Source organism: Punica granatum, chromosome 5 (assembly GCF_007655135.1).
Source record: "Punica granatum isolate Tunisia-2019 chromosome 5, ASM765513v2, whole genome shotgun sequence".
Taxonomy (NCBI): Eukaryota; Viridiplantae; Streptophyta; class Magnoliopsida; order Myrtales; family Lythraceae; genus Punica; species Punica granatum.
This window is the reverse complement of record NC_045131.1, coordinates 24517621-24542751: the sequence shown is the minus strand read 5'-3', so window position 1 is coordinate 24542751 and position 25131 is coordinate 24517621. Positions and strand designations below refer to the sequence as shown.

The following is a 25131-nucleotide window of genomic DNA, read 5'->3' as shown; positions in this document are numbered from 1 at the left end:
ATGCCATATTATATGGGATCAAAAATGTAAATGTTTAAATAAGATTTACAGTTAAAATATCATTTACAGGAAAAAAATTAAAATTTTTGCATTAGATGCTTTAAATAGTAAAACAATTAAAAACGATTTGTTAATTATTTTTAGTCATTGGTAGCAAAAAAGGTATTGTGTATTATTTATAAATATGAAATTATCAAAAAAATTCTATAATTTTTTATCTACTCAAATTTTTTTGTTACCGAAATACTATGCATTTTTTATATCTAAATAATATTTAGAGTTAAAAAAAGTACTATAAATATATATTCCCACAAATCTATATATCTATATATATATATATATAGTAAAAGAGAATTGGTACATTTATTATGCATTAAATATTTTAGTGCAACTAATTTATCAATTTAATTGAAAAGTATATGCTAGATCGGGGGGAAATCGGAAAGTATGTGATTTTGCGCGTCATTTACTCAAGAAAATAATTACGTGGCATTGCCACATCAGCATCTTGATGGCATATTAGATTTGAAACAAAAATAAGACGTGATTTTACAAAAACTTTTGAAAGAATATACTAGATTTGGGAAATTTTGCAAAGTACGTAATTTTATACGTCATTTATCCTTTTTTGAAATATTTTTGACTTCCTAAATTTTCTTAAAAAAGAATTAATCTATATATATATATATATATATGAAAATAAACCAAACCGTAACATTATCAAAAATAAAAAAAAGGAGTTCTATCACGTGCCATGTCATTGATTATATTAACAAATTATTATGTTCTTATAACCGAAGGAAATCACTTATACTAAAGAAATTTTTATATTCTTATTAAGGAAATTTGATTTATTACTTAATAATGTGGTAAATATGTAATTTTTATATATAAGGGACAACCAAATACATATACGGGAATAAAATATGACATAAGGCACACAAAGATATATACAATTAAACAAAATATGCAATAGAATATATAAATTATACGTATACATCTCTCAATATTTAGATTATAATAAAATATAGCTCAATAAAAGAATTACAATAATTTGCATTGCTATATATATATAATACAAAAATATAGTGTCGTAACAAAATATAAATAGGTGGCATATATATATATAGAGTTGCCGCTTCAATTATATATATATAGATTATAATGGTTAGTATATATAAATTAAATATATAATTGTTGTTTTCTGACAAATCTAACATCTGTGTATATATATAGTCCTTTGCATAACCGAGAATCGGTTAAAAGATAACGATATTCTATATATAATTCCAATTCTTTTTTTTTACTTTATTCTCAAAATTGTTCTTAGTGGTGGTTGAATTTTGATTCATAGAAAGAATTTTTTAATGCAAATTTCAAACTAATTGCTATGATATTTTCATTGTTTTAATAATTTTCTCCAAAAGTTTCTCTTTTTTTTTCTATTGAATTTTGATTTGTTGAATGAACTTTATTCTAGATTGATTGTTTCGACGGGATGTCTATTCGAGTTACAATATGGACATCGTTTCTGTAATGGTAAGACTACTCTGATTTCTATACCTTGAATATTCCTTTTTTATTTTATTTCATAATTTAATAGAAATTTTTTCCCCACTAATTTTCAGTAGTTTTATTTATTTATTCTTATTCTTTAGTTGAATTTCAACTTGTAAAATGAATGTTTTAAATTTAAACTAATTTCCTTCTTAAACTAATTTTTTCGATAGTGATTGTTTTAGTAAAATATTTATTCCAGTTTAATTAATAATACTAATAAATTTTGATATTTCAAGATTTTTTTTGTTAAATTTCTTGGTAATCGTCCGCGCAACGAGCAGATTTTCATCTTAGTTTCCGTTTATTTAGACATGCCAGTCTAAGATGAAAACTACACTAACTGGAAAAATAACCATGACACGTGGCAGTCAGTGGTAGGTCCATGTCTTCACCATAGTTTTGGGTACGTTCATATGGTAACTGAAACATTGGATGACAAATTCATCAAAAAAAGAAACATTGAATGACAATGCTGGCTAATTGTATATCAACTACGAGAAATTTTCAATAATTCAACCTTGGCTTGGTTTGGGAGTGCTGTTATTAAATAAAAGTGTTGAAAAATATGTGTTGATTTTAAAATAAACAAAACTGTTTGGGAAGTAACAATTTAAAACTATTAAAATTAAAATTAATACTTAAAATAAAGAATAAAGAGAATTAGTTTTTATGAGCATTTATCAACTCGTTGTCATGTAAAGTGAGGAAGTAACAGTCTTGGCCGGCCCTAGGATAAGTCAGTAAGGCCATCGCCCTAATCCCCGAATGTTAGGCTCCATAATTAAGGACTATTATTATAATTAATATATATAATTATTATTATTTTCCTAAAATAAATTAAGACCCCTAATTATTCCTAATAAGGCTCATTTTCCATTATTTGGTTTGATTAGCAAATTATGACAATTAATTTCTTAAAATTCCCGATTTTCCTCTTCAGGAATTTTTCCTAATCTATTGTTCCTAATTTTCTCCCAATTAGCTATCCATAAAATTTAGCTAAATCAAATTTCCCCATCCTCTTGATTATATCCAAATTTATCATCCTCTATAATGTTTAATTAAAGTAATTTTTTTCCTTCTCCTCTTTTACTGAAATAAACTTTTCCTCTTTTCTTGCCCTCTAAATTTCCTTTTTTTTATTATTATTATTATCAAAGAAATTCATTATTTTTCTAAGGATTTTCTAAAAATCTTTACCCTTATTCTTTTTGTTGATGCCAAGAGCAAAATGAAGATTTTTTTCGTTGAGAATGATTAACGTAATACAATCACATTGAAAAAAATTATTAGAAGATATTGATAATAAATAAATCATTAATTTTGCATCTCAAAAGGTGAAAAATATAAGATTTAAAATAAAATTATATAAATTCACCAGAAAAATGAAATTATATATCAATTTCATTAAATATAAGTTAGAGGCCTCATATTAAAATTTCCCTTAGGCCACGAGATATCTTGGATCGCAAATGATTCCAGCGAGATTCCAGTAAAATGGCAACGGAGCTGTCATCCTTCTTAATCCTCTATCTATGGAAGACCTATTAATTTCTACGTACCTATGAAATTCACTTGCCATATACGTCAACATGCACCTGCCCCTCTATATGTATAACACCACCGACAACCGGTTAATGTTAACGTTCATGACTTTTGTTTAGTCACGCAGCCTGCCGGTCGTCGAAGATGGTGTTGGGAAGGGTTTCAATGAGGAGAGCTGCAGTCGTAATAGTCCTTGTGGTAACGGCATTAGTGCTCGCTGTGACCACTGAGGCCGTATCGCGTAGCTGTTCGGAAGACTGTTCACAGAGATGTGCTGATGCGAAGAACCCATATGTATGTTACATTCAATGCATCCGCAGTAGCTGCCCTCCATCGACTGCTGAGCCGCAGACCCGGCCCCCCGATGCGATGCGTCGGCTGAACAGCCTCCGGTACGTTATTTTGATGATGATTAGAAGAAGATGAATCATGCAATATAAGTTTCGCTGTCATCCCGTTCAGTTTGCTTAAGAAAATTTATACTTATTTTTTTTTTATCTCACTTTATTACTCTTTTAATATTTTCTACGCTAGAGATGATGACAGAGCAAATCTCTGGTGAAAAATAGTCCATAGTTGTATGGGATCTTTCCGTGACAAGCACAATAAGAAAGCACCACATAAGTCTTTTTCTTAATCTCATCAGCTCGTAATTGTGTCCCTTCGATAATTAATTATCCTATTGAAAAGCAAAATAAACTTCTGATTATCGAAAAAATATCAAATATTTTTCTTGAAATATTAAAAAGTCGGTCATGAATAAATATTGAAAGCAATATTAAAAATTTTCTCCATAAACGTCGAATAAATAAAATTTTATTATCTTTCTATATATTCACGCAATTCACTGATCTTCGAGGAAGTCATTTATGTTACAGAGCTGTTTAAAATACACCTGTTGATTAATTCACAGATCTGCTATTTAAATCTTTTTATGTAACAAATTTTATTGTCTTTTTATATATGCATGGAATTCACGTTTTTCAGGTCATGTGTATCACAAGCTAATGATCATTAAATACATCAGTACAAATGATATAAAATCTGTGACAAACTACTGTTTAAAATTATGAGATTACGGGGCATATCTGATGCAGAAGAGTTTCTCCAAATCTGCAGTTAGTTCTTTTTAATTTTATTTTATTTGTGTTATCGTTGGTGTAAGAAATACTAAAGAATCTCGAATATTCCTATGAATAAGTAATCAATCTTGATCTTCGCGAAACAAGTTTCCTTTTTATTATCTGTAACAAAACAGAATCAAGTTTCATTCGTGGATAATAATTTGGATATATTGTACCAACATATATTCTTAGATTTATCCCAACATTGATTTTTTGCTTGAACTATCTCATCGTTGCTAATTTGATGTCACCATCTAGCCCCAGGAAATAGTTGGTAAAACAAAAATAACAACGTTAGGATACCTCAGGTAAAAAAACGACGTTGTGAGGGATTTAACAATATTTGTTAACGTTAGGCTATATGAGTTACCTCGGAAGCTTTCAATTCTCAAATCATATACTTAGTTTCAAATAAATGGATATGGATATTCTTAGTGGATTTTTTCTTTTCATCTTTAATTTACACATTTGGGTCCTTTTTTTTTTTGGGTACAGGAGCATTAAGAACTGATGGAAGGGTTGTGTTGATGCAAATGCTCCACCAAAGGACTGCACACTGCACATGGAAATACTATTAATCAACTGCAGTAGAAAAATCTATTTGTTGGCTTTTGGAAATAGAAATCCAATGATTAGCCATGAGGATGCTTGTTTTATTTTAGTGTTTGATTGAATGAGAATAAGTGCAGCCCATTTTGTGTATAAGCAGATTGTTAATTCGAATTCCTTCCATGTCCTTTGCTTTGATTCTCACATACGAGTCGATCGGCGAAAAATCGCATAAGATGAATGTAATGATTACTAGCTAACTCACTAGAGCAAAACAATTTTGCTTGATAATAAGTACTCCTCTTGTAATTTACCGATCATCACGGAGATATATCTAGCTTTGCTGCTCTGTGGGAAAGGAGAGATTATTGGGTAAACTTAAGCCGTTGTCACTTATGAACGAGTTAAATAATTAGATACCTTTGCCAAAGTACTGCATTATTCCGACACATCTTATACTAACATATATTATGTTAGAATGATGTGATGCTTATACTAACATACGTTAGAATGACACGACGCTTTAACATTCGTCAAAAAATTTGGTTCATGCACATTTTATACTAACATATGATGATGTGACGCTTTACCATCCGTCAAAAAGTTTGGTTCATAGATGACGTGGTGAATGATTTCTCGTTTTGCAAATTTCTCCTTCAATAGCTTTTCACTTGATTCCATACTGTAACATTCTCTGTCAAGTTTGGTATCATTGAATACAATCAGAATCCCATGCAAATTTGGACCATACCATTGACGATTCCTTTCGATGTCATCGTACCAAACATGACGTCTATTGCAGCAAAGAAGGGTGCATCGAGGCACAGACATGGGATGCGATAAGTATGAACATTACATATCCCTTTCCAACAACCAATTCCATTGCTTTTTAAACTTCACAGAGAAGAGCATACATCCCTCAACTACCACCTCCACATCCGCAGTCTTCTTGACAAAGACACTCCCACTTGAATTCCGAATCTGCAAGCATCTCCTCTTCATCTTTGACTCGAAAAAGCATAGCCAGCTGCAAAACCAAATCATATTCACACTTCCATTACACCTTACGGGGCTCGACATGCTCGGGAAACCAAAGGCTTTTCTCATTTCCCCTCTGTATAACTGTAAACTGCTTCAGATATAATTATAAAGATTCATGGAAGCCGACAAAGAGACCGGATATATACGAACCTTTGAGAGGTCCTCCTTTGCCACGAACTGATTTCCTGGAAGAATCCAATCTGCCTGCAGTGAATTGTCTCTGGCAGCAATCGCAACAATAATGATCTCCTTACAGCATTCATCCGCGATAGATATATGACATAGTTACTGATACAGAATAGAACTTAGTTCTCGGGACTGTCTAAAGCAATAGCTATACTGTGGGAGAAGAGTATGTGAGCTTTTGCTTTCAATCATCTGGAACGAGCAGAGCGCATCCACTTACAATATGTCCCAGAGAAAGGAAATCGAGCTTGTCGGATGAAGAGATAAAAACTATGATATGAGATAAGGCAAATACTAAATTAACAGATGTACTTGGATAGAATCACCAAACGACTACCGACCACAGTGCAGAAAGGCAATTAGATACTAACACCAGATTTGATACCAGGGAACGGAATCACATGAGCTTGGGAATGCCACATAAACCGAGACGATTTCACAAGTTGATTCAAGTTGCTTCCGTTTCCTTGACAGTTATGAACGCTTTGAGTCCAATGGATTAGGACAATGAGACGGTAAACTGCACGATCTAAAAATACGAAAGACACGGAAGTAACAAGTAACAATTGACCTTTTTATTGCAGCGGCAAGGAAATGGTACATTTTGAACAAAATCAGTTTACTCTCTTATCAATCGAACAATTCTACACATTCTGAAACTACAATACAATTACATTTCAAAAATATAAAAATAAAAAAATTGAAAGAAGAAAAAGGGTTGGCTACGGTCTCTTTGCTCAGTACAGGAGAAAACCCACCAAACAATTGCCTACCAACACCGCAAAACTTCGACCTATGAAAGGCAATCAACAATGGTGGCACAAGGAACAGCCTTAAATGACTGCAAGAATCATTTAATTAAAATGATGACTAATATAGAGAAGTCTACGATGAATAAAACACACAGATTCGTTTCGAAGGAATGAATGTCATACTCATACAGAGCTCTTCTTCCCACCGGCATAGAACCTCTGGTACCACCTCACGAACTTCTTCAGCCCCATCTGGAGATCGGTGGTGGGCTTATACCCGAGCTCCCGCTGAGCCAAGCTGATATTAGCGTGCGTGAACTGCACGTCCCCATTCCTTGGCAACTTCATTATGTGCCTCTTGGCCTTTACCTTCAGGAGCCTCTCCAAGATGTTCACAAGCTCGGTGACGGGGACAGGCGAAGTGTTCCCGAGATTAAAGACCCTCAATTGGGCAGGGCCCTTCTTTTTGCCCCCGCTCCCCGTGCTCTTCTCAGCAGTGTCCAGGGCCGACAGGCAGCCCCTCACGATATCGTCAATGTAGGTGAAATCTCTGGCGACCGTCCCGTGATTGGCTGCCTCAAAGATCGAGATCGGCTTCCCCCTGAGGATGTCCCTCGTGAAGAAGAAGTAGGCCATGTCAGGCCTTCCCCAGGGGCCGTAAACTGTGAAGAACCTCAGCCCGGTGAGGGAGAGGCCATAGATGTGATTGTAAGTGTGGGCAATTTCTTCCCCAGCCTTCTTCGTGGCGGCATAGAGGCTCGCAGGCTGATCGGTGCGATCCTTCTCGGAGAAAGGCACCTTCGTGTTGAGCCCGTAGACCGAGCTCGAAGAAGCCCAGACGATCGCGGGCTGAGGATTCGCCGATTTGCAGACCTCCAGGATGCTGACGAGACCAGCAATGTTGCTGTGGACATAGGAGCTAGGGTTCTCCATGGCATACCTCACGCCGGCCTGAGCCGCCAGATGCATCACGTGGGTGAAGGCCACGACCTCGAAGAGCTTCCTCAGGAGGGCGTCATCGTTGATGTCCCCCTCGACGATGAACACGCCGGCGCGTTCGAGGAGGGCCTGCCTGGCCCGCTTGAGGGACGGGTCGTAGTAGTCGTTGAAGTTGTCGAGGCCGAGGACGCCGTCCCCCCGCCGCTTGAGGGCCGCCGACACGTGGGTGCCGACGAACCCGGCCGCCCCGGTGACGAGGACCGAGATCCCGTTCCGGGACCGCACCCGGGCGGAGGAACGGACGCGTTTCTCCCAGGTGGGCCCGCCCCAGCTGTAGTTCCGGAGGTGCCGGCGGGGGTAGGAGGAGGAGGAGGAGGGGTCAGCACCGCTGTGATGCGGCGGCGGCGGGGGGGAACGGAGGAAGAAGAAGAAGATAAGGCCGAGGAAGAGGAAGGACCAGAAGGTGAGCTTGGTGAGAGAGGAGTGCCATTTGAAGAGGCGGTGATGGCTGTAAGGGGATTTGTCCATCATCTTGAACTTGCCCGGCGTGGAGGGGATGTCGTCGACGAGGTGGGAGTAGGACGACGACGACATTGGCTTCATCTGCACCATCCAATCCGACCCAGAAAAATGTTGTCGACAGACAAACAATGGGGGCACAAAAATTTCCTCAAGAATCTGATGAAATGTATGGTTGTGTTTGCTTTATGTTCAGGGAAGGAAGGGGAGGAATCTTCTTGTGGTTTCTTGGAAGTACGGGAAGGTCCCTCTGAAATTGCTAATAATCTGCTCCTTCACCTTCACCTTTACCTTCTTCTCCGCCTCCTCTCCACTTCTTCTTTTGGGCTTCATAGGTTTTGCAGGCAAGGAGATCATCCATATCTGCTCCTTTAATTTTTCTTTTTCTTTTTTTTTTGGTCTAATTTGAAATCTTTGGACTTGATTTGATCTAAGCAAGTGCTAGTGCTTTGCTTGCTTAATGATATGGGGTTTAATGAAGCTTTGTTGGGGAAGGAGAGAGAGAGGTTAGAGGAGAGGAGTCAAAGAAGTGTCATTGATGATGAGGATTTATTTGTGTTGCAGAGATTTTTTTAGTTAAAAATAGGAGCCCGCATGCTTCTAAGTTCTATGTCTATATATATATATATATGTGTGTGTATATGTGTGTGGGTATAGTTTTTGTTTCTAAAAATGCCCAAGTTGAAATGGGGGGTGGGGATTTCTATGAAGAAAGAAATGAGGATGGGAACAGTTAGAACATGACCATCCCTAGTTTTACCAACAAAGGCATTTATTTTGATTGGTTGGGATGGGCCTTTTAAGTTAGGTTGTCTTAGTTCACACACATTTCTTATTTTATTATATATACTAACATATAAATCCGAAAATCGTGTCATTTTCATCTTCCCAAAATACTATTAATACATATATTTCAAATTTTTACAAATTATTATATTAATGACAAAATCTTAAATTTGGCAGTATAACTACCTACTTTCCCCCCCCCCCCCCCTTTTTTTTCCTCCTTCCACTTTTGTCTCACTCTCTCGCTTTCTCACCTCAAACCCAACCTGAAAGACATTTTTGTTAAAAAAAAAGATTATTAATATTTCTGATAATTTATTACCATAGCTTTTTATTTTTTATTACAAAAAAGTCACTCAAATTTAATTGCGTGTAAAATAGAAAAAATAAAATAATTTATGATAATCTATTTACGATATTTAATGAAATCCATACGTAGTAAGAGTATCCATCTAGTTTATCATCGACGGAAAGATATTTCTATTTTTTATTTCCGGAGCAAGATAAATAAAAGGGTATATACTATTTCAATTTTTGTGGGTGGGGGACTCCGTGGTTTTGACCTATACTATACTAAGAAATGGAGGGATTTTGATGAGGTCTAACCGGACTAATAGTAGGGAGACCACAACTTCTTTGTTTACTTTAAATGATGATTATTAGTTTCGCGTGAAAAATAGTTAGATCAAGTCGGACCAATTAAGATTGAGTCCGGTACATCACTTGAAGCGATAATAGTTCGAGCAATTGCACCATTTAACAAGGGAGATCATACTACTTTGTATTTCCCCTCCCTCCCTACTAAACATGTGCAAAAAATAATGCTTAAAAGAAGAAGAGTGGGTCTCACGAGTTTTTACCTAAACATGGATTGCGAACCGCCAGTGTCACGCCCGTTTTCCATCACATTTTAGACGGAGGACAGTGTGCTACACTTTGCATTAAGAAGGAAATTTTTTGTTCGGAAATGTTTTTCAAAATGGTAACAAATGAAAAAAGGGTAAAATAATCATGTTATCTAGTGAAATCTTTTCCGCAAATGTTATCATAATTGTATAGCGGCAAGAATGAATAGTAAAAATTCAAAAGAGGTCTCAAGGTCGAATATTGTGAATGGAAAAAATTCATGTTATAAGAGTTTTACTTTTTAGTGAACTAACTTGTCTTGAGCTAGATTAGTTGGACCTCGTTGAACTTCCCTATACCATTATACACACTCTAACAAATTTGAAACGAGTGACATTGAATTTTTATATATATATATTTATGAAATAGAATATTGATATTTTATTTAACAGATATAGAATATTAGAAACTTATAGCGAATTATTTATTTATTTTTGTGTGAATCCTAAAATCCCAAAGTTTAATTGAGTTTTGACTAATCCAGTCGAGTTGTTCGGCCCATTAAGGGGTACAACTCTCCCAGCGTTTATTTTCTGTATTTTCAAGGACTCAAATCCGAGACATTGTTTAAGCAGAATAAGTACCGAACCACTTGAACCAATTCACGTTAGTAATTTATGGTGAATATTTCATTGTCCATGCACTAATTTCCCATATTTATGCTTATATCCTAATTAAATATGGAATACCGAAAGTGCAATGACTTCCTTTCCTACTCGAGTATTATTCAATACGGGTAATCAACTGTAGATCATCAATAATAGTATTTCCAATATTTTTCTCATAAACTTTCAAAATTTGAATTAGTTAAGTTTCTTTCTGTAAACTTCCAAAATTTTAATTAGTTTATTATCTATGATCTTTTTATTATTTTTCTCAAATAGATTCATTTCGAATAGTTCTAACTAATTCTATAAGCAATTTATATTCAACTATATTACAATCAACTCCAAAATGTCTTGAACTTTAGATAATTGTAAATGCGCTATCAAATGGAAAATAGTTGGTGCAGTGCATGAGAACAAAGCTAATTTCAACTCAAATTGATATATTTATCAAGTCTTAACTCTTAACTATAGTAAATTAGTAATTCATGACTCTATACATGATAATAAGTACAAGTTTATGTATTACATCAACCACAATGTATCGACGGCATCCTAAGAACTAGCTGGTTTGCATCTAAATAGTATTCCGTTAAGAAAAAAGAATTATTTGTTGGTAACGGGTATTTCATTTTGCTTCCTTGGATGATATTCTTGTCTTGGACATATTTCCGTTTTTGTTCTTTTTGTTTTGAAAAGGGAAAATTACAAAAAAAAAACCCAAATTTTGTAAAATGTCTCAGTTTTGTCATAAATTTTGTTTTGTAACAAAAAAAACCATAAGTTTTCTAAAATGTCTCAAAAATGACCTCCGTTATAACTTCCGTCAATTTTTGCCTACGTGTGACTTACGTGGACTGTTAAAGGGACCCACTAGCCTACGTGTGACCTACGTGGATTGTTAAAGGGACCCACCATCAGCAGCAAAAATTGACGGAAGTTATAACGGAGGTCATTTTTGAGACATTTTAGAAAACTTATGGTTTTTTTTGTTACAAAACAAAATTTAGGACAAAATTGAGACATTTTACAAAATTTGGGTTTTTTTTTGTAATTTACCCATTTTGAAAATGACAAATATCATTATATTAGGCCGAAATATAGACCGATATCAGCAATCTTAAAAGAAAATGAAAGATGAACCGTGAGAATGTAGCATCACCAAATATTGTCATGCTCCAATAATGAAATAATATATTTTTCTCGAGTAATTATACAATTTCATTCTTAAGATAGAAATGTTAAATCAAATTGGGTCCTCATAAAATTTACATCAAATTGGTCCTTTCATATATCAAATTAGTTTTTATATACATAAAATTGGTTCTTTTATACATCATTTTGGTTCTTCTATATATCAAATTGATCTCCTCTATACATTAATTTGGTCTCTCTGTACTTCGATTTGCTCGCTTACAATATGCTCCTCCATAATCATATATGCATATATATGGTCCTCACGATCGTAACTCCACTAACAGTCCCAATATTATTATTATCAAATAGGTCATCCAGCCTATTTTTAAATCTACTTTCTATTTTCATTTTTTCCACAATTTTTTTTTTCATTTAATTGCATGGACAGAGTCTGGTGTGAGTTCGCAAGTGACCTCTCCCTGGCGGGGGGAGCCAATGCTAGCGAACTCCCCCTCGGGTGACAAAGTCGGAGGCTTCGATCTCACTTCACGATTGATCACCAACTAGAAGGGCCGTTGTTGTTCTCCCCTCTCTTTCTTGTCTTTGAACAATTTAAAACATATATTTTTGAAGTTCAGGGACCATATTCATGATAAAAATACTTTGAGAAATGAACAGATGGTTGGCAAACTTCAAGGACTATCTTGATGATTTACTAAAATTATATAAAAATGGCATAGGAGGACATGGATGTTTTCACGCTTTTCCATCAAAACTAACGGTGGTGGTCCGATGAAGAGACTTAAACGGCATAACAATCGGACTAAATTGATGTATAAAGGGATCAAATTGATGTATACAAGGACTAATTTAATTTATAAAAAGGTCAATTTATTGTATAAAAATACCAATTTGATCTATAGAATGACCAAATTAAGGTTAGAAGGACCCAATCCATAAAAATTTTATGAGGACTTAATTGACGGAACCTATCTAGTGCAGAGACGAAATTGTGTATTTACTTTTTATACTTTCTAATTTCTAAAGGAGGCCGAAAAATAAATGTAGTAAAAAAAAACTAAAAGTAGATGAAAAATAAAGCCACCGTCAAGAGCCGCACAACCCATGTGACGATTTTGATATAGCGAGACAGATTGGGAGTTCGGCCTACTTTCATCATCATAACCTCCTGGCATCTCATGTTCCCCCACATTTTCCATTTTCAACTAATTTATTATCATCACGTCTTTGACGATTAAACTATCGCTTCTTGTGGGGAAGTAGGCTCAATCAAATAACATTCGAGCTTTGTTCGATGTCTCTTGGATTTCCCGGGGTCCGAATTCGAGCCAAGCTTCAATACTTCTCTGTGAGATCTGAAAAACTGATGAAATCATCTTAACTACTCAATGTGATTTATACAATTTCTAGATAAAGGGATGGGGATCCAACCATTATTTTCATAACTGGATTGAATTATCAAATGGAAACATATACATACTTCATTTATTTCGCATGTCACCGTCAACTTGCTATGAGTTTTGGGAATCAAGAGGATACAGTTCCCGTACTTGCCTAATAGGTTTTTTAGAAAGAAAATACAGATTTTATTTTCGATTATAAGCAAGAAATGGCATATTCCAGTTCATACCAAAATTTTCAGGAGTCATAACTAGGTATTAAAACTCGCGCGATGCTACAGGTAAAAAATCACGTTCACGGAGAGGGTAACATTCACAGAAAGCATTTTCAATTAATCCTCAAGCGTGAGCATGGACGAGAGTGACGCTGGAGAGGCCCAAGGGACTAATGGGGGCAAATCGAAGAAAGAGAGAGATCAACCTGTCGGAGTGTGAAAAGGATCAGGACAAATGGTGAAGAGGAGAAGGAACAAGATATGGAAGAGGACGGCAATGGAGAGGAAGGGGAAAAGGAGGCTGTGGATTATCGGGAGGCCTTGCTAGGGAAGGGACGTGTGAGAAGGGTTGCTCCTCGCTTGCCGAAATACCGAAAGGGTCAAGCAACAATGAAGGTTGATGATATCGCGATGGTTGATTTCTCAAATCAGCTCTGTCCGATCATATTGGTAACCAAAGCTGAACTGGAACAGTTTCGTGCAAACTGGAGGAGCTCCTTGATTGTGAAGGTATTGGGGAGGAGAGTAAGTTATTGGGTCCTCAAGAACCGGCTGCAGAGGCTTTGGCAGCCAAAAGGAGAGTTAACTCTCACGGACTTACCCAATGATTTTTTCATTGTTAAAACTCACGAAGATAGGGATTTTGCGCTTTACAGGGGGCCGTGGACGGTATTAGGTCACTACTTGACGGTTCGGGAATGGGTGCCAGATTTTTTACCGCTAGAGGCGAAAATTGATCGTGTTGCGATGTGGGTGCGAATTCCCAATCTCCCTATGGAATATCAAAATGAGATTCTATTGCGGCGAACGGGGTATGCATTAGGGAGACCAATTCGAATTGGTCAGAACACGGTAAACTTGGCGAGAGTCAATTTTGTAAGGGCTTGTGTCGAAGTCAATCTTGAAGAACCGTTAAGACCCTCGGTGGAGTTACTAGGTGCAGTTTATCGGGTGGAATACAAGGGTGTCAACTTGATATGTTTCAAGTGCGGGAGAGTGGGTCATCAGCGTGAAGGATGTGCAGATGAACAGAGTGCGAGCTCGGAGGCTAATGCTCGGGAAGAGAATAAGGAGGCTGGGGTAACACATGGGGGTGACTCACTAGTGTCGAAGCATGCTGACCAAGATGCAGTACAAGGTTATCCGGTGATGGAGAAGGGCAAAGAGACGGCCGGACCGCCAACAAGCAAGGATGGCTCCATCGAGTTTGGGTCGAGGATGATCGTACAAGGAAGGACGAGCAAATCAAGGAATGTCCAAAAATACAAAGGGCCTGGGTTTGGAAAGGAGGTGCCAAATATGAAGTTGCACGGATGGGAAGGATCTCGAAGAGGAGGATAATCCTCCTGATGTCTTAGCGGGGAAGCTTCCTCAAACTGAGGAGCGAATTGAGTACGGTGTCACAAGGAAAGCAAATAACATGAATGTCTTATGCGAGACTCCGATGAGGTTTAAGGCGAGGCGAGTGCAATTGAAGTGGGCCAGTCCAGTCTCCAAGTTAAGGGGCATAGAAAGGCTCAAGGCCATTTAAAGCAGTCGAATTAAGAGTATCGGATAAGGAGGGTGCCAGGACTCAATTTGTGATTGTAAGGCCGGTTAGGTCCAATTTGCAGGGCGTAGAAACATAAGTGAGTTGAGTGGAGACTCGGACTGGATTTGTGGCCACAAGGCCAGAAGGCGAACCTTGGAAGAGGTGTGAAAAGGAAGGAGGAGATGCGAACCAGTCCAGCAGTTGAGGAAGAAACACTGATGGCTCTCGACCCTGACCCGGACCAAGGGAAGAAGGAAATACCCACTGAACTCCTAGGCACGTTGATGGAGCTGAGATCACTGGGTCCTTAGGGTCCACGAATAGCATGGTTGTTGTCCCAGAGTCGCTCGCATTGGCAGGAGTGGGCAGTCCTCGACACGAGGACTTACTTGAACATGCGACGTCCTAGTCGACCCTGTGATGCTTATACAATACTTCCTCTTGTCGGTCCATACCTACTAGGGTACATCTCCATCAAGTGTAACTGACAGTGTAAGATTAATAAGATTAATCGATGTCCATCGCTCCAAAAAGACTTAGACAGTTTCGTTTGAGAAAGTATACAATGAACCCTCTCAACAATTGTGCGGTTCATCCTCTCTACAAGCCCATTCTGCTGTAGCGTTTCGGTACCGTTTACTCAAATTTGATCCCATAAGTCCTGCAGTAGTTCTTGAAAGGACCCTTGTACTCAACACCATTATCAGCTCTGACACATTTAAGCTCCATGCCCGTTTCTCTTTCCACTGCTACATGGAAATTCTTGAAAATCTCAATAACCTAATATTTAGTTCTCATAGGATAATCCCGAACGTTCCTAGAGTGATCATCTATAAATGTCACAAAATAGAGAACACCACCAAGAGATCTATCCAACATGAAACAAACATCAATATAAACAAGATCAAGTACATGATTGCATATAGAGGGATAACTTCTAACAAAAGAAACTCTCATCTGCTTACCAGCTAAACAATGATCACAAGTGCTCAAGTGCATATCTTTGACGGGCAAAGATTGCTTTCTAGCAGGAATGTGGATACATTTCTTGTTGACATGCCCGAGTCTCTTGCACCATAGCTCGGTAGGATAATCTTCAGCAGCATTAACCTGACTGCAGTTGTGCCTGACACGCAGCTTGTAGAAAGTGTCGGTCTTCTGATCTCATGCTACATCAACGAACTCTTGGAAAGTTTTCATCTTCCACTACTAAATTTGTTACTGTAGCCTTCATTATCAAGTTGACCCGTCGAGATTAGATTAAGGCGAGTTTCTGGAACATGCCTCACCTTCTTCAGAAACAACTTGCAGCCAAGCTCGGTCTCTATACAGACATCACCAATACCGACATTCTTACATGACTGTCCATTTCTCATTCTCACATAACCATAGTCCCCGGTAGTGTAAGATGAGAAGAAATCTCAATGAGGAGTGATATGAAATGAGACACATGTATCTGCAATCCAAGAAGAGTCTTGACACGTGAGATTCACATAGGCTTCATCACAAACAATATAGGTCTCTCCATCAGAAGTCACTTCTGTCTTCCTTCTTACTCTCACCGTTACCATTCCGATTCCTTTTCAGAACTCCACACTCCCTTTTATTGTGTCCCACTTTGCCACAATGATAGCAAGTGACTCATTTCCCTGTCTTCGACTTTGATCTACCCCTCGATTTGTCACGTGAGTTATCATGCTTGGAAGAGGAATTTCTACTTTGACTTCTCCCCCGTTGTTCAGTAACCAAAGTTTCAGACCGAATGGAAATTTTAGAGTCTTTCCTTCTAGTCTCCTCATTAAATAAACTATCTATCACTGTGGCCAACGGTAGCTTCCCATTTGGTGCATAATTACTCAATGCAACCACAAGTGTGTCCCAGTTATTCGGTAGAGTTCCTAAAAGTAGACAAGCATGCAGCTCATCGAGTAGTATTATCTCCAAGTTCGTCAATTGGTTAACAATATCCTGGAGATCACTCGTGTGCACAGTCATATCACCTTCATCCCGATAACGGAGATGAAAAAGCTTCTTCACGAGAAAGGCCTATTTTGCCGTGTCTTACTCGCGTAGAGATTTGCCAACTTATCCATAAAAGCTTTCGCATTTGTCTCATGAGCAACATGGTGATAAATACTATTGTTTACCAACTGCCGAATCAAACTAGAAGTCTTACGATTTGCGCATTCTCAAGCCTTGTCATTCTTATCTTTTGGTTTCACCGAATCCCCTTCAATGGGATCATACAAGTCCTTGCAAAATAGAAGATACTTCATCCGAGACATCCATAGAGTATTTGGTTACATTCAACTTGAGCATAAATCCCGTAGACTCCTCCATCTAGAAAACACCGAAAATCGCAGACTTCTCTAATTCAAGGCTCTGATAACTCTTGTTAGGAAGGGTGTGTTCGGCCAAATAACAACGCAACGATTAGTCTTCCTCCCCCACTAGTGTAATCGAGATAGGAAACAATCAAATTAACCAACAAGCAATAGAGAAGAAAAAACACAGAGAATTTTTACCTGGAAAACCCCGATGTGGGGAAAAACCACGAGACCAACTCCGAATCAACAATCCACTATCAATACAGATTACACAATGTTTTTCATCAAGGACATACCCTTGGATCCACCAAACTCAAGATAACAAGCTCTTGGATCACTCAAACTTTAAATTCCTCATCCATAATTGTGGTTTACAAACCAGCCATAACAGCACCTAGAGAGTTCGAATAAGAATTATGACCATTCAGAACCTTGCCCCATCGTGTGGTGAAGTTGCTGCCAAAGTTTCGTCCCAATCGGAGTTCGTTTGACTTCCTGATCGAGGCTTGATCTAGCTGTGGTCGCATAGAAAAATCTGTTATGTTGCTTCTTTGTTCTCTGTTCTGCCGCTGCTTCTCTGTTGATTCTTGTCACTCACTACTCCACTCTTTGCTCACCTCTTTTACTGAAATTAACCCTCACAAAAGTGGGTCCTTGAGTCTATTCAAGCCCAATAAAATTCCAACACAATTTGAGCTAAACTTCCTCCAAATTGGAGAGATACCCAAACTTCATTGTTTTCTTGGTTAGATATTTTTTACAATTATTGCCCAAGAGCAATTGATGTGTTTCAAATACACGGTCTCTTTTCATCTGTGCCCTATGAAAAAAATCAAATATTTAAACCTCCTCCTCTTTCGCGCTATTCTCTTTGATATCAATTTTGGTCTATAACTTCCTTTTGTTCTGTTGGTGTGTTTTGAAAAGGTCATTATCTATTCAAATCATGGTGTTGCTGAATTAACTTTTAATACGTGTACTTTAGATTATTTTGATCAACTTACTTACCAGTTATCCTTGTTCAACTTATAGCATTCGGATCACGGTTGTAAATAGAATGTACTAATTTCATGTGACATATATCCTATCTTGATAATAGTATAATCGTAAATAAGGCACGTGCAATACTAGTTGTTTGAAGATAATGAATTGTAATTGCTAAATTTGTATAATTCTTTTATTGGTTTAATAGCAATAAAACTGATCCAGAAAAGAAAAAACAAAAGCAAACAGACAGCCAAAAATTGGCTGTAGTTTCACTATATATATGCGTTAGCTCCATTTGGTCGCCATAACAATCCTCGTAGCTATAATCTCGTATCATATCCCGACATAATCAAATGGAGATTGAGCACTATTTCCAAGTATTTAATTTGTTCGAAATACTTCGAGCAGATCAAGTGCCTGCGTCGACTGGCACCATCAATTCACGTACTTCAAGACAGGGGGTAAACCATAGTTGGCATTGATGACTAGTCTTTCCAAATCGGCAGATCAAGACTTAAGGGTACCACTCTCTGTGTGTGTGGAAGACTCGGTTAATAGAGGATATTTGTGATATTTGCTGCCGTACTAAGTAGATGCATTCTAAATTTCCAGTCAGCATAAATAAAGCCCAATTTTCTTTCCAATTTGTGCATTGCGATATTATTTGACGGGTCATATCCACTCCGTCAAAATCCTCAAGTAAGTCCCACCCTATCGGGCATTTTCTCACTTATACTCATATGTGAAGGAATAGACTTTCATGAGACATGCTCATGTCGCCAAGCTTGTTACTGATCGTGTCTTATTAACAGTAGCAGTTGCATGAGGCTGGGAGATGCACCAACTCGATGTTAATGATGCTTTTTTTCATGGAGATCTACATGTTAATACATGTCTCCTACACTGGGCTTCCGCTCTTCTCAAACTCATTAAGTTTGCTGCTCATGGAAGCCTTTGGATGCCCTTCATCAGGCCTCTCGTAATCGGTACTCCAAATTTGCCACTGCTCTACTTCATTATGGTTTTCAACAATCGTAAGCGGACCATTCCCTATTCCCTTTTTTCAAAAGATGGCATTTTCTTGGTGTTCTAGTCTTTGTCGACGATATGATTCTCGTGGGCAACAAGCCTGAGCAACGTGCTAAGTTCAATAACTATCTTCATCAGTGCTTTCATATTAAGGACATTGGTCCTTGATCGTATTTTCTCGGCTTTGAAGTCAATCGCACTGACTTTGACTTATTCTTGAGCAAGAGGAAGTATGCATTGGATATTCTCACCGAATGCATCAAGTTGGGTTCTTGATTGGCATACTTTCATATGGGGCAACAACGCCGCCTATCAGGATTAGGATTTTAGAAATCCCATCCGGTCTCTTATTCGGCCTACCAAACCTAGCAAGTGCTTGGGCAAGGCTTAAGGCTTGCTGGGACTCCAGTGATCTTGCTGGGACTCCAGTGATATAGCATAAGGCTGTTTGGTTTTCAGGGAGCATTCGAAGATGCTCCTTCATAACCTAGTTATATGTTTTGGATTGACTAAGTACATAATGTAGGCTTAATTCATGGGGCATTTTTATACCTGATAAGGCTTGTGAGTTTTGTGGGCAGGAGGAAACAAGGGAGCACCTTTTTCTTCTCCTGTATAGTAACGGGATGCAAAGTATTCTGGGAGTAAGTTGGGATTCCCAAAAAAAAAAACAAAACGAAAAGGGAAAGAAAAAAGAAAAAAAAAACCAATACTCAGAAAACATAAGAACTTGAATTAATTTCATAAGCAGGGCTTGCACTATCCAGCTAACATGATAAATAACTGCCTTCATATTTTTGGGACCAAAGAATATAGGCTCGATAAAAAATAGCGAACAAAAAAAAAGAAAACAAAATCAACAGTTCCAAGGAAAACAGGAAAATATGGCCAAAAAAAAAAAGGACAACACGAGAACATACAATTAGTATACATAGATGACATACTTGGCTTCAACTTAATGCTTTGTCACGCTCTCGAGAACTTCAAAGTAGTTGGGGAAGGTTTTCCGAGTGCAACTCGGGTCCTTGATGGTGACCGGCACTTCGGCACAGGCCGCAAGTGAGAAAGTCATGGCCATCCGATGATCATCGTAAGTGTCTATAGCTGCGACGTTCAGTCTCTCTGGAGGAGTTATGATGCAGTAGTCAGGTCCTTCCTCAACTGTCGCTCCCAGCTGAAATATTCAGAGGAAAAAGAAAAAGGTGAGGATAATAGCACATTTCAACAGCAAATAGAGTTCTGAAAATCAAGAGGTTATTTTGGTTTCATAGTTTTGTCCACGTTAAAGAACAAGGAAAACAAGGAAAAAAGTAGCGTTGGATCACACATCCTAGGATGTTTGTATTCCGTATCTCCACAATTGGCATAAAAGAAAGGAAATGAAAATCGGGAATTTTTCTCAAACAGTTCCATACCTTTTTGAGCTCCGTGCAAATGGCGATCATACGTTCAGTCTCTTTCACCCTCCAACTCGCCACTAAATCATAACACAACCGAAAAAGTTAGTGTATTAGAATCAGATAAGGGAAATCAAATGAGAGTTCAGTTTTGGAATGCTTTTCGAAGGCAAACAAGAAGCAGGACAATTATCCACAAATTTGAAACATCAGCTGTATCTCCATAGGAAATCGGAAAGCAGGTTCCGCTTTCAAATAACAGGTACAAGCAAAAGCCCATTTTCTGACGTTGGGTCCATCATAAGAATTGAGAACACAGCATTCAAAGGTACTAATATATATAAACATATACAGAACCTCAAAAATGGTGGAACATGAAAACTTCCCCAGGAAACATATTTCTTTTTACCTTTCTCGAAACAAAATAAGATAATTATACGTTCCATTTCAATTTTGGAGCCCTTCATGTTTTTTTCATAAGTCGGAGCACTTTACAATAAAAGCCCACAAATATACTTATTCTTTTCTATGAGGAGGCAGAAAGGATCAGATATTAAATTTTTATAAAAACTGATAACGTCCTAGCCAATATTTTCCAAGTTCAAGCCGTTAATCTGTATTCTGTGTATGTGTGTGTGAGAGAGAGAGAGATAGAAAGAGACCATCTCTGATGGCAGTGGGACCATCGGCGAAGAGTGCAACCACAGCAAGAGTCATGGCAACGTCAGGCATCTTATTCATGTTTACATCAATGGCTCTCAGGTGTTTTCTCCTGAAAGAGTCTCGTGGTGGTCCAGTCACTGTGACACTGTTCTCTGTCCAGGTCACCTTGGCCCCCATCTTCTCGAGAACTTCAGCAAACTTCACATCTCCCTTCATTTATTCACCAAGAACCACAAAAAACCAATGAGTTTCACTGCCTGTAACAAATATACTTCTATTAAGCATACCTATACGTCCTTTTACAACTTCACAACCTACTGATTTTCAAATCATAGTTGATTTTTGTTTCTTTCACCCCCTTATACTTCAAGCATACTTTTCATTCTTTGTATATCCTCTTACAACTGCACCGCATTGTTTTAGATCTTAGACATGTTACCTATTGAGCACAGTCAGCCCTTTAACATCCTGCAGACTTGTTATATATCTAATTCAATCTAGGCCTCTACATAAAATCCTTGGAGGTGACTACACCGTGTTACATTGGAGGTGACTACACCGTGTTACACGTGGGCCCAGATAGTCCAATCTAAGGCATCACAGTGAGTCTACGAACTAATCAATTTAATCCTCTAATAACACAGTGGAATCAAACATGTTAAGTTGACTCGCTCACCTGTAAACTGTTTGAGCCACAACCTTCAACAGTGACAGTCCCACCAGTGACCGCAGCACCAGCAAGGAAGTAACTTGCGCTTGAAGCATCACCCTCAACATAAGCACTTCCAGGAGTCCTGCAGAGTTTTTATAATTTTCCAGTAAGCAAGGAAAACTGAAATCGATCAGCTAAATGCTAAATTAATCTCAAAGTATAAGCCTACTTGTATTTTTGCCCTCCTCGGATCAAGAACCGATCCCAACTCTCATTATGCTCCACAAAAACTCCAAACCGCTCCATCAACTTCAAGGTCATCTCCACGTAAGGAACCGATATGAGTTTATCAATGATCTCGATTTCCACTACTCCAAGAGATAAAGGAGCTGCCATCAGCAGAGCAGTCAAGTACTGACTGCTGATAGATCCAGATAATTTCACCTGAACATACATACAAGATATTGTCAAGATCACATCCCCACCGATGCTAAATTCCTAAAAAGCTAAACCAACGGTTTATTACAAATTTTGCTGCAAAAGATGGAGAAATTGGAAGCAATTCAAAACAGTTGAATAAAAAATTATAAACCAAATGGATGATATACGTTGTAACACGAAAGAAAAGGCTGAAAAATTGCATTATTTCATGAGGAATGTGGTGGTACACTCCCAACAACATACAAGTGCACCATTAATTAACCTATCTTCCATTTTTTTTTTTTAACCAGTCTATTCCAGTTACTATTTGAAATGTGAAGGTGGTGTTGCTCTCATTAAAGATGTTCGTCAACCCATAACAAAGTGCAGTTGAGATTATAGCTTCTAACAGTCATACCATGTACTAGTGATCATAAAGAACAAGAAATTTGTGGCTTCTGAAAACAAAACAACATTACATGTAATAAAAAGAAAGACCCACCTTCCCACCTGGAAGGCCACCTTTTCCGTTTATTCGAACAGGAGGACAGTTTGTGCCTTGAAAACAATCAGCATCCACTCCAAGCTGTTTAAGAGCATCCACCAAATCTCCAATCGGTCTCTCTCTCATTCGAGGAACTCCATCAAGAACATAACTGAAACACAACAGAACATCAGTAAACACAACAGAATATGAGTTGCAGTGAGGTGAACATGAAGTGTTCGAAATTAAACTTAAATAATCATCTTTCAAAATTGAAGAACAAAAAGCACCTTCTTTCTTTCCTAGATAAGTGTTCCCATAATTTTTTTTTTTAGATATTGCTCTAACATGTGCTCTTAAGAAACGTTCTTCGGGAAACAAAGTTATGAACTAAAAAACTGAAGCTCTAGTTTCACAGATAGCCACAAGCCAGCATTGGCAACAGTTGCGGTTCCAGTCACCCCCGCCTGTTTCCAAAAATTATGTTTGAGACATTCCCAGGAACAGTATTTCCCATGAAGCTCTTGATGAAATTGTTTTTTACGTATTTATAAATAGTTCCAAATATATCCAATATCTTCAATGTGCATGTTTACAATGGAGTAAACGGACCTTGAGTTTCCACCAGCAGCAGCAAGAGCAGCTGTAAGTGGGCGCATTGCTGTACCAGCATTCCCAAGGAAGAGCTGAACTTCATCTTTCGGCTCCCTACCCACCGGGAAGAGCCCACTGCACCCTTCAACAACTGCCTGTCTAAGGGCCTTGTCATCCTCAACTTTTAGGCCGAGAGTTCTCAATGCCCCAAGCATGTAATGGATGTCATCACTATCCAAAAGGTTGTCTACAACAGTCGTTCCCTGGTTGTAGAAACAAGAGGAGCCTTAAAAGACACCCATTGACAGGGTAACAATACGAGAGCAAGAAGAGCAAATTTTAAAAGCGGCTCAATGCATAATAAGAATTAATTTAATCCAACCCTGGCCTCTGTAAACAATGTAGCCTTAGCTAGTCAAACTGTCAGGCACTTAAAATGGAAACTGTATGTCAAACAAAAGCTGTCAAGCTTTCAGTATCACATAGGAAGTCCTGAACTTACCATCAGCGCAATGTGAGTTCCTTTCTATCTCATATACCAAAAATAGGCACAATCAAGTCCTAAAAGCTTTTCGGATCGCACACCCGAGTACTATTCAGCTTCATCAGCAGGAAATAAACCCCCAAAATTTCTATAGCAGAATTAAAACACCAGACTAGGATCCATGGATACACAACTTCTCACTTCTCAGCTAGCTAACACAATCAATTAATTAATCCCAATTATAGTTATTATTCAACAAATATAACAAACAAGACATAAAAATCACAACTTTCAGCAAAATCCCAAGCAAAAGATGACAACAATTGCAGAGAAAACCAAAAGGACAAGCTGTACTCAGCAGAGAAGCCCAATTTCTTGAGTTACCTCAGACAGGGCAGCGAGGAGCAGAATCCGGTTTGAGAGAGACTTGGATCCGGGCAGCCTCACGGTGCCGGAGATCTCCTTAATGGGTTCCAGCACAATCTCTGGCACCTTCGACGGCTTCTCTGCGGTGGCCACCGATGCGGAGACCCTGAGAGGTAGGGGACTGGCACTGACTGCTGCCCTGAGAGACACATTGCTGAGGAGCTTCGAGCCCAGGAACTGTGACCTCACGGGGAATGACCCGAGGGCGTTGAATCTCGTGGTGGGTCTGGAGGAGGAAACAGCGGAATTGCCGGAAACCTGGGCGGCGGGAGACCCACCTGGGATTCTGATCACTTGGGCCATTTCTTCTGCTTCAGAAGAGGAATTTCCTCAGTGGGTTTCCTCTCTTCGTCTTGCCTCTCTTACAACGATGGGGGCGAAGGGGTTTGGTTGCTGGGAAGGTAGGAGAGGTGAGAAGACGAGGTGGAGTTGGTGGCGGGTGTAGGTGGAGGAGGAGGAGGACTTGATTGTTTGACTCCCTACCCACACCAACACGATATGCTCTCACCAACCCCTTCCCCTTTCTATGTGGGATCAATTGACACGAGGGTTTTAGCCTTTTAGGGAAGATAAATAAATAAAAATAAAATAGTTGATGAAATTATTGTGAAGTAGACTTTGGCATGTATTGTTTGGTATGAAAAATTAATGGTGCGTTTGATTTCAGAGTTAAAGTAATTTTAATTTTGATTATGAAAAAAGTCAAATAATTGTGTAGTGTGTTGAGTTAAAGTTAAAGTTAAAATTTCTAATTTGAAAAATATATATTTTTACTGTATAGTTTATTGAGTTAAAGTTAAAGTTAAAATCAAAGTAATTTCAACTCTCAAAATAATCGGGCTCAATGGGGAG

The 25131-nt window shown here is 38.1% G+C and overlaps 3 protein-coding genes across 4 annotated transcripts; 1 reads left to right on the top strand and 2 right to left on the bottom strand.

The window, feature by feature from the left end:
- Positions 1-6558: 6558 nt before the first annotated feature.
- On the bottom strand, positions 6559-8816 carry LOC116209275 (UDP-glucuronate 4-epimerase 3-like). Its single transcript, XM_031542870.1, has one exon. It carries the CDS (start codon positions 8306-8308, stop codon positions 6941-6943), a length of 1368 nt encoding a protein of 455 aa, XP_031398730.1. The 5' UTR covers positions 8309-8816; the 3' UTR covers positions 6559-6940.
- A 4730-nt stretch (positions 8817-13546) lies between these two features.
- LOC116209086 lies at positions 13547-14626 on the top strand. The gene has a single exon (XM_031542644.1). The coding sequence runs from the start codon at positions 13547-13549 to the stop codon at positions 14624-14626; it is 1080 nt and encodes a 359-aa protein (XP_031398504.1).
- Positions 14627-19414: 4788 nt separating this feature from the next.
- On the bottom strand, positions 19415-24796 carry LOC116209287 (3-phosphoshikimate 1-carboxyvinyltransferase 2). 2 transcript variants are annotated; one of them, XM_031542882.1, is made up of 9 exons: positions 24238-24796; positions 23388-23632; positions 22794-22947; positions 22101-22315; positions 21896-22013; positions 21219-21429; positions 20575-20636; positions 20104-20333; positions 19415-19770 (listed from the first exon to the last, which is right to left on the bottom strand). In XM_031542882.1, the coding sequence occupies exons 1-8, from the start codon at positions 24580-24582 to the stop codon at positions 20115-20117; spliced, it is 1569 nt and encodes a 522-aa protein (XP_031398742.1). In that variant the 5' UTR covers positions 24583-24796; the 3' UTR covers positions 19415-19770; positions 20104-20114. The 2 variants fall into 2 exon arrangements, with proteins under 2 accessions (XP_031398742.1, XP_031398741.1); XM_031542881.1 differs by lacking the exon at positions 19415-19770 and having other exon boundaries at positions 19870-20333.
- Positions 24797-25131: the final 335 nt, after the last annotated feature.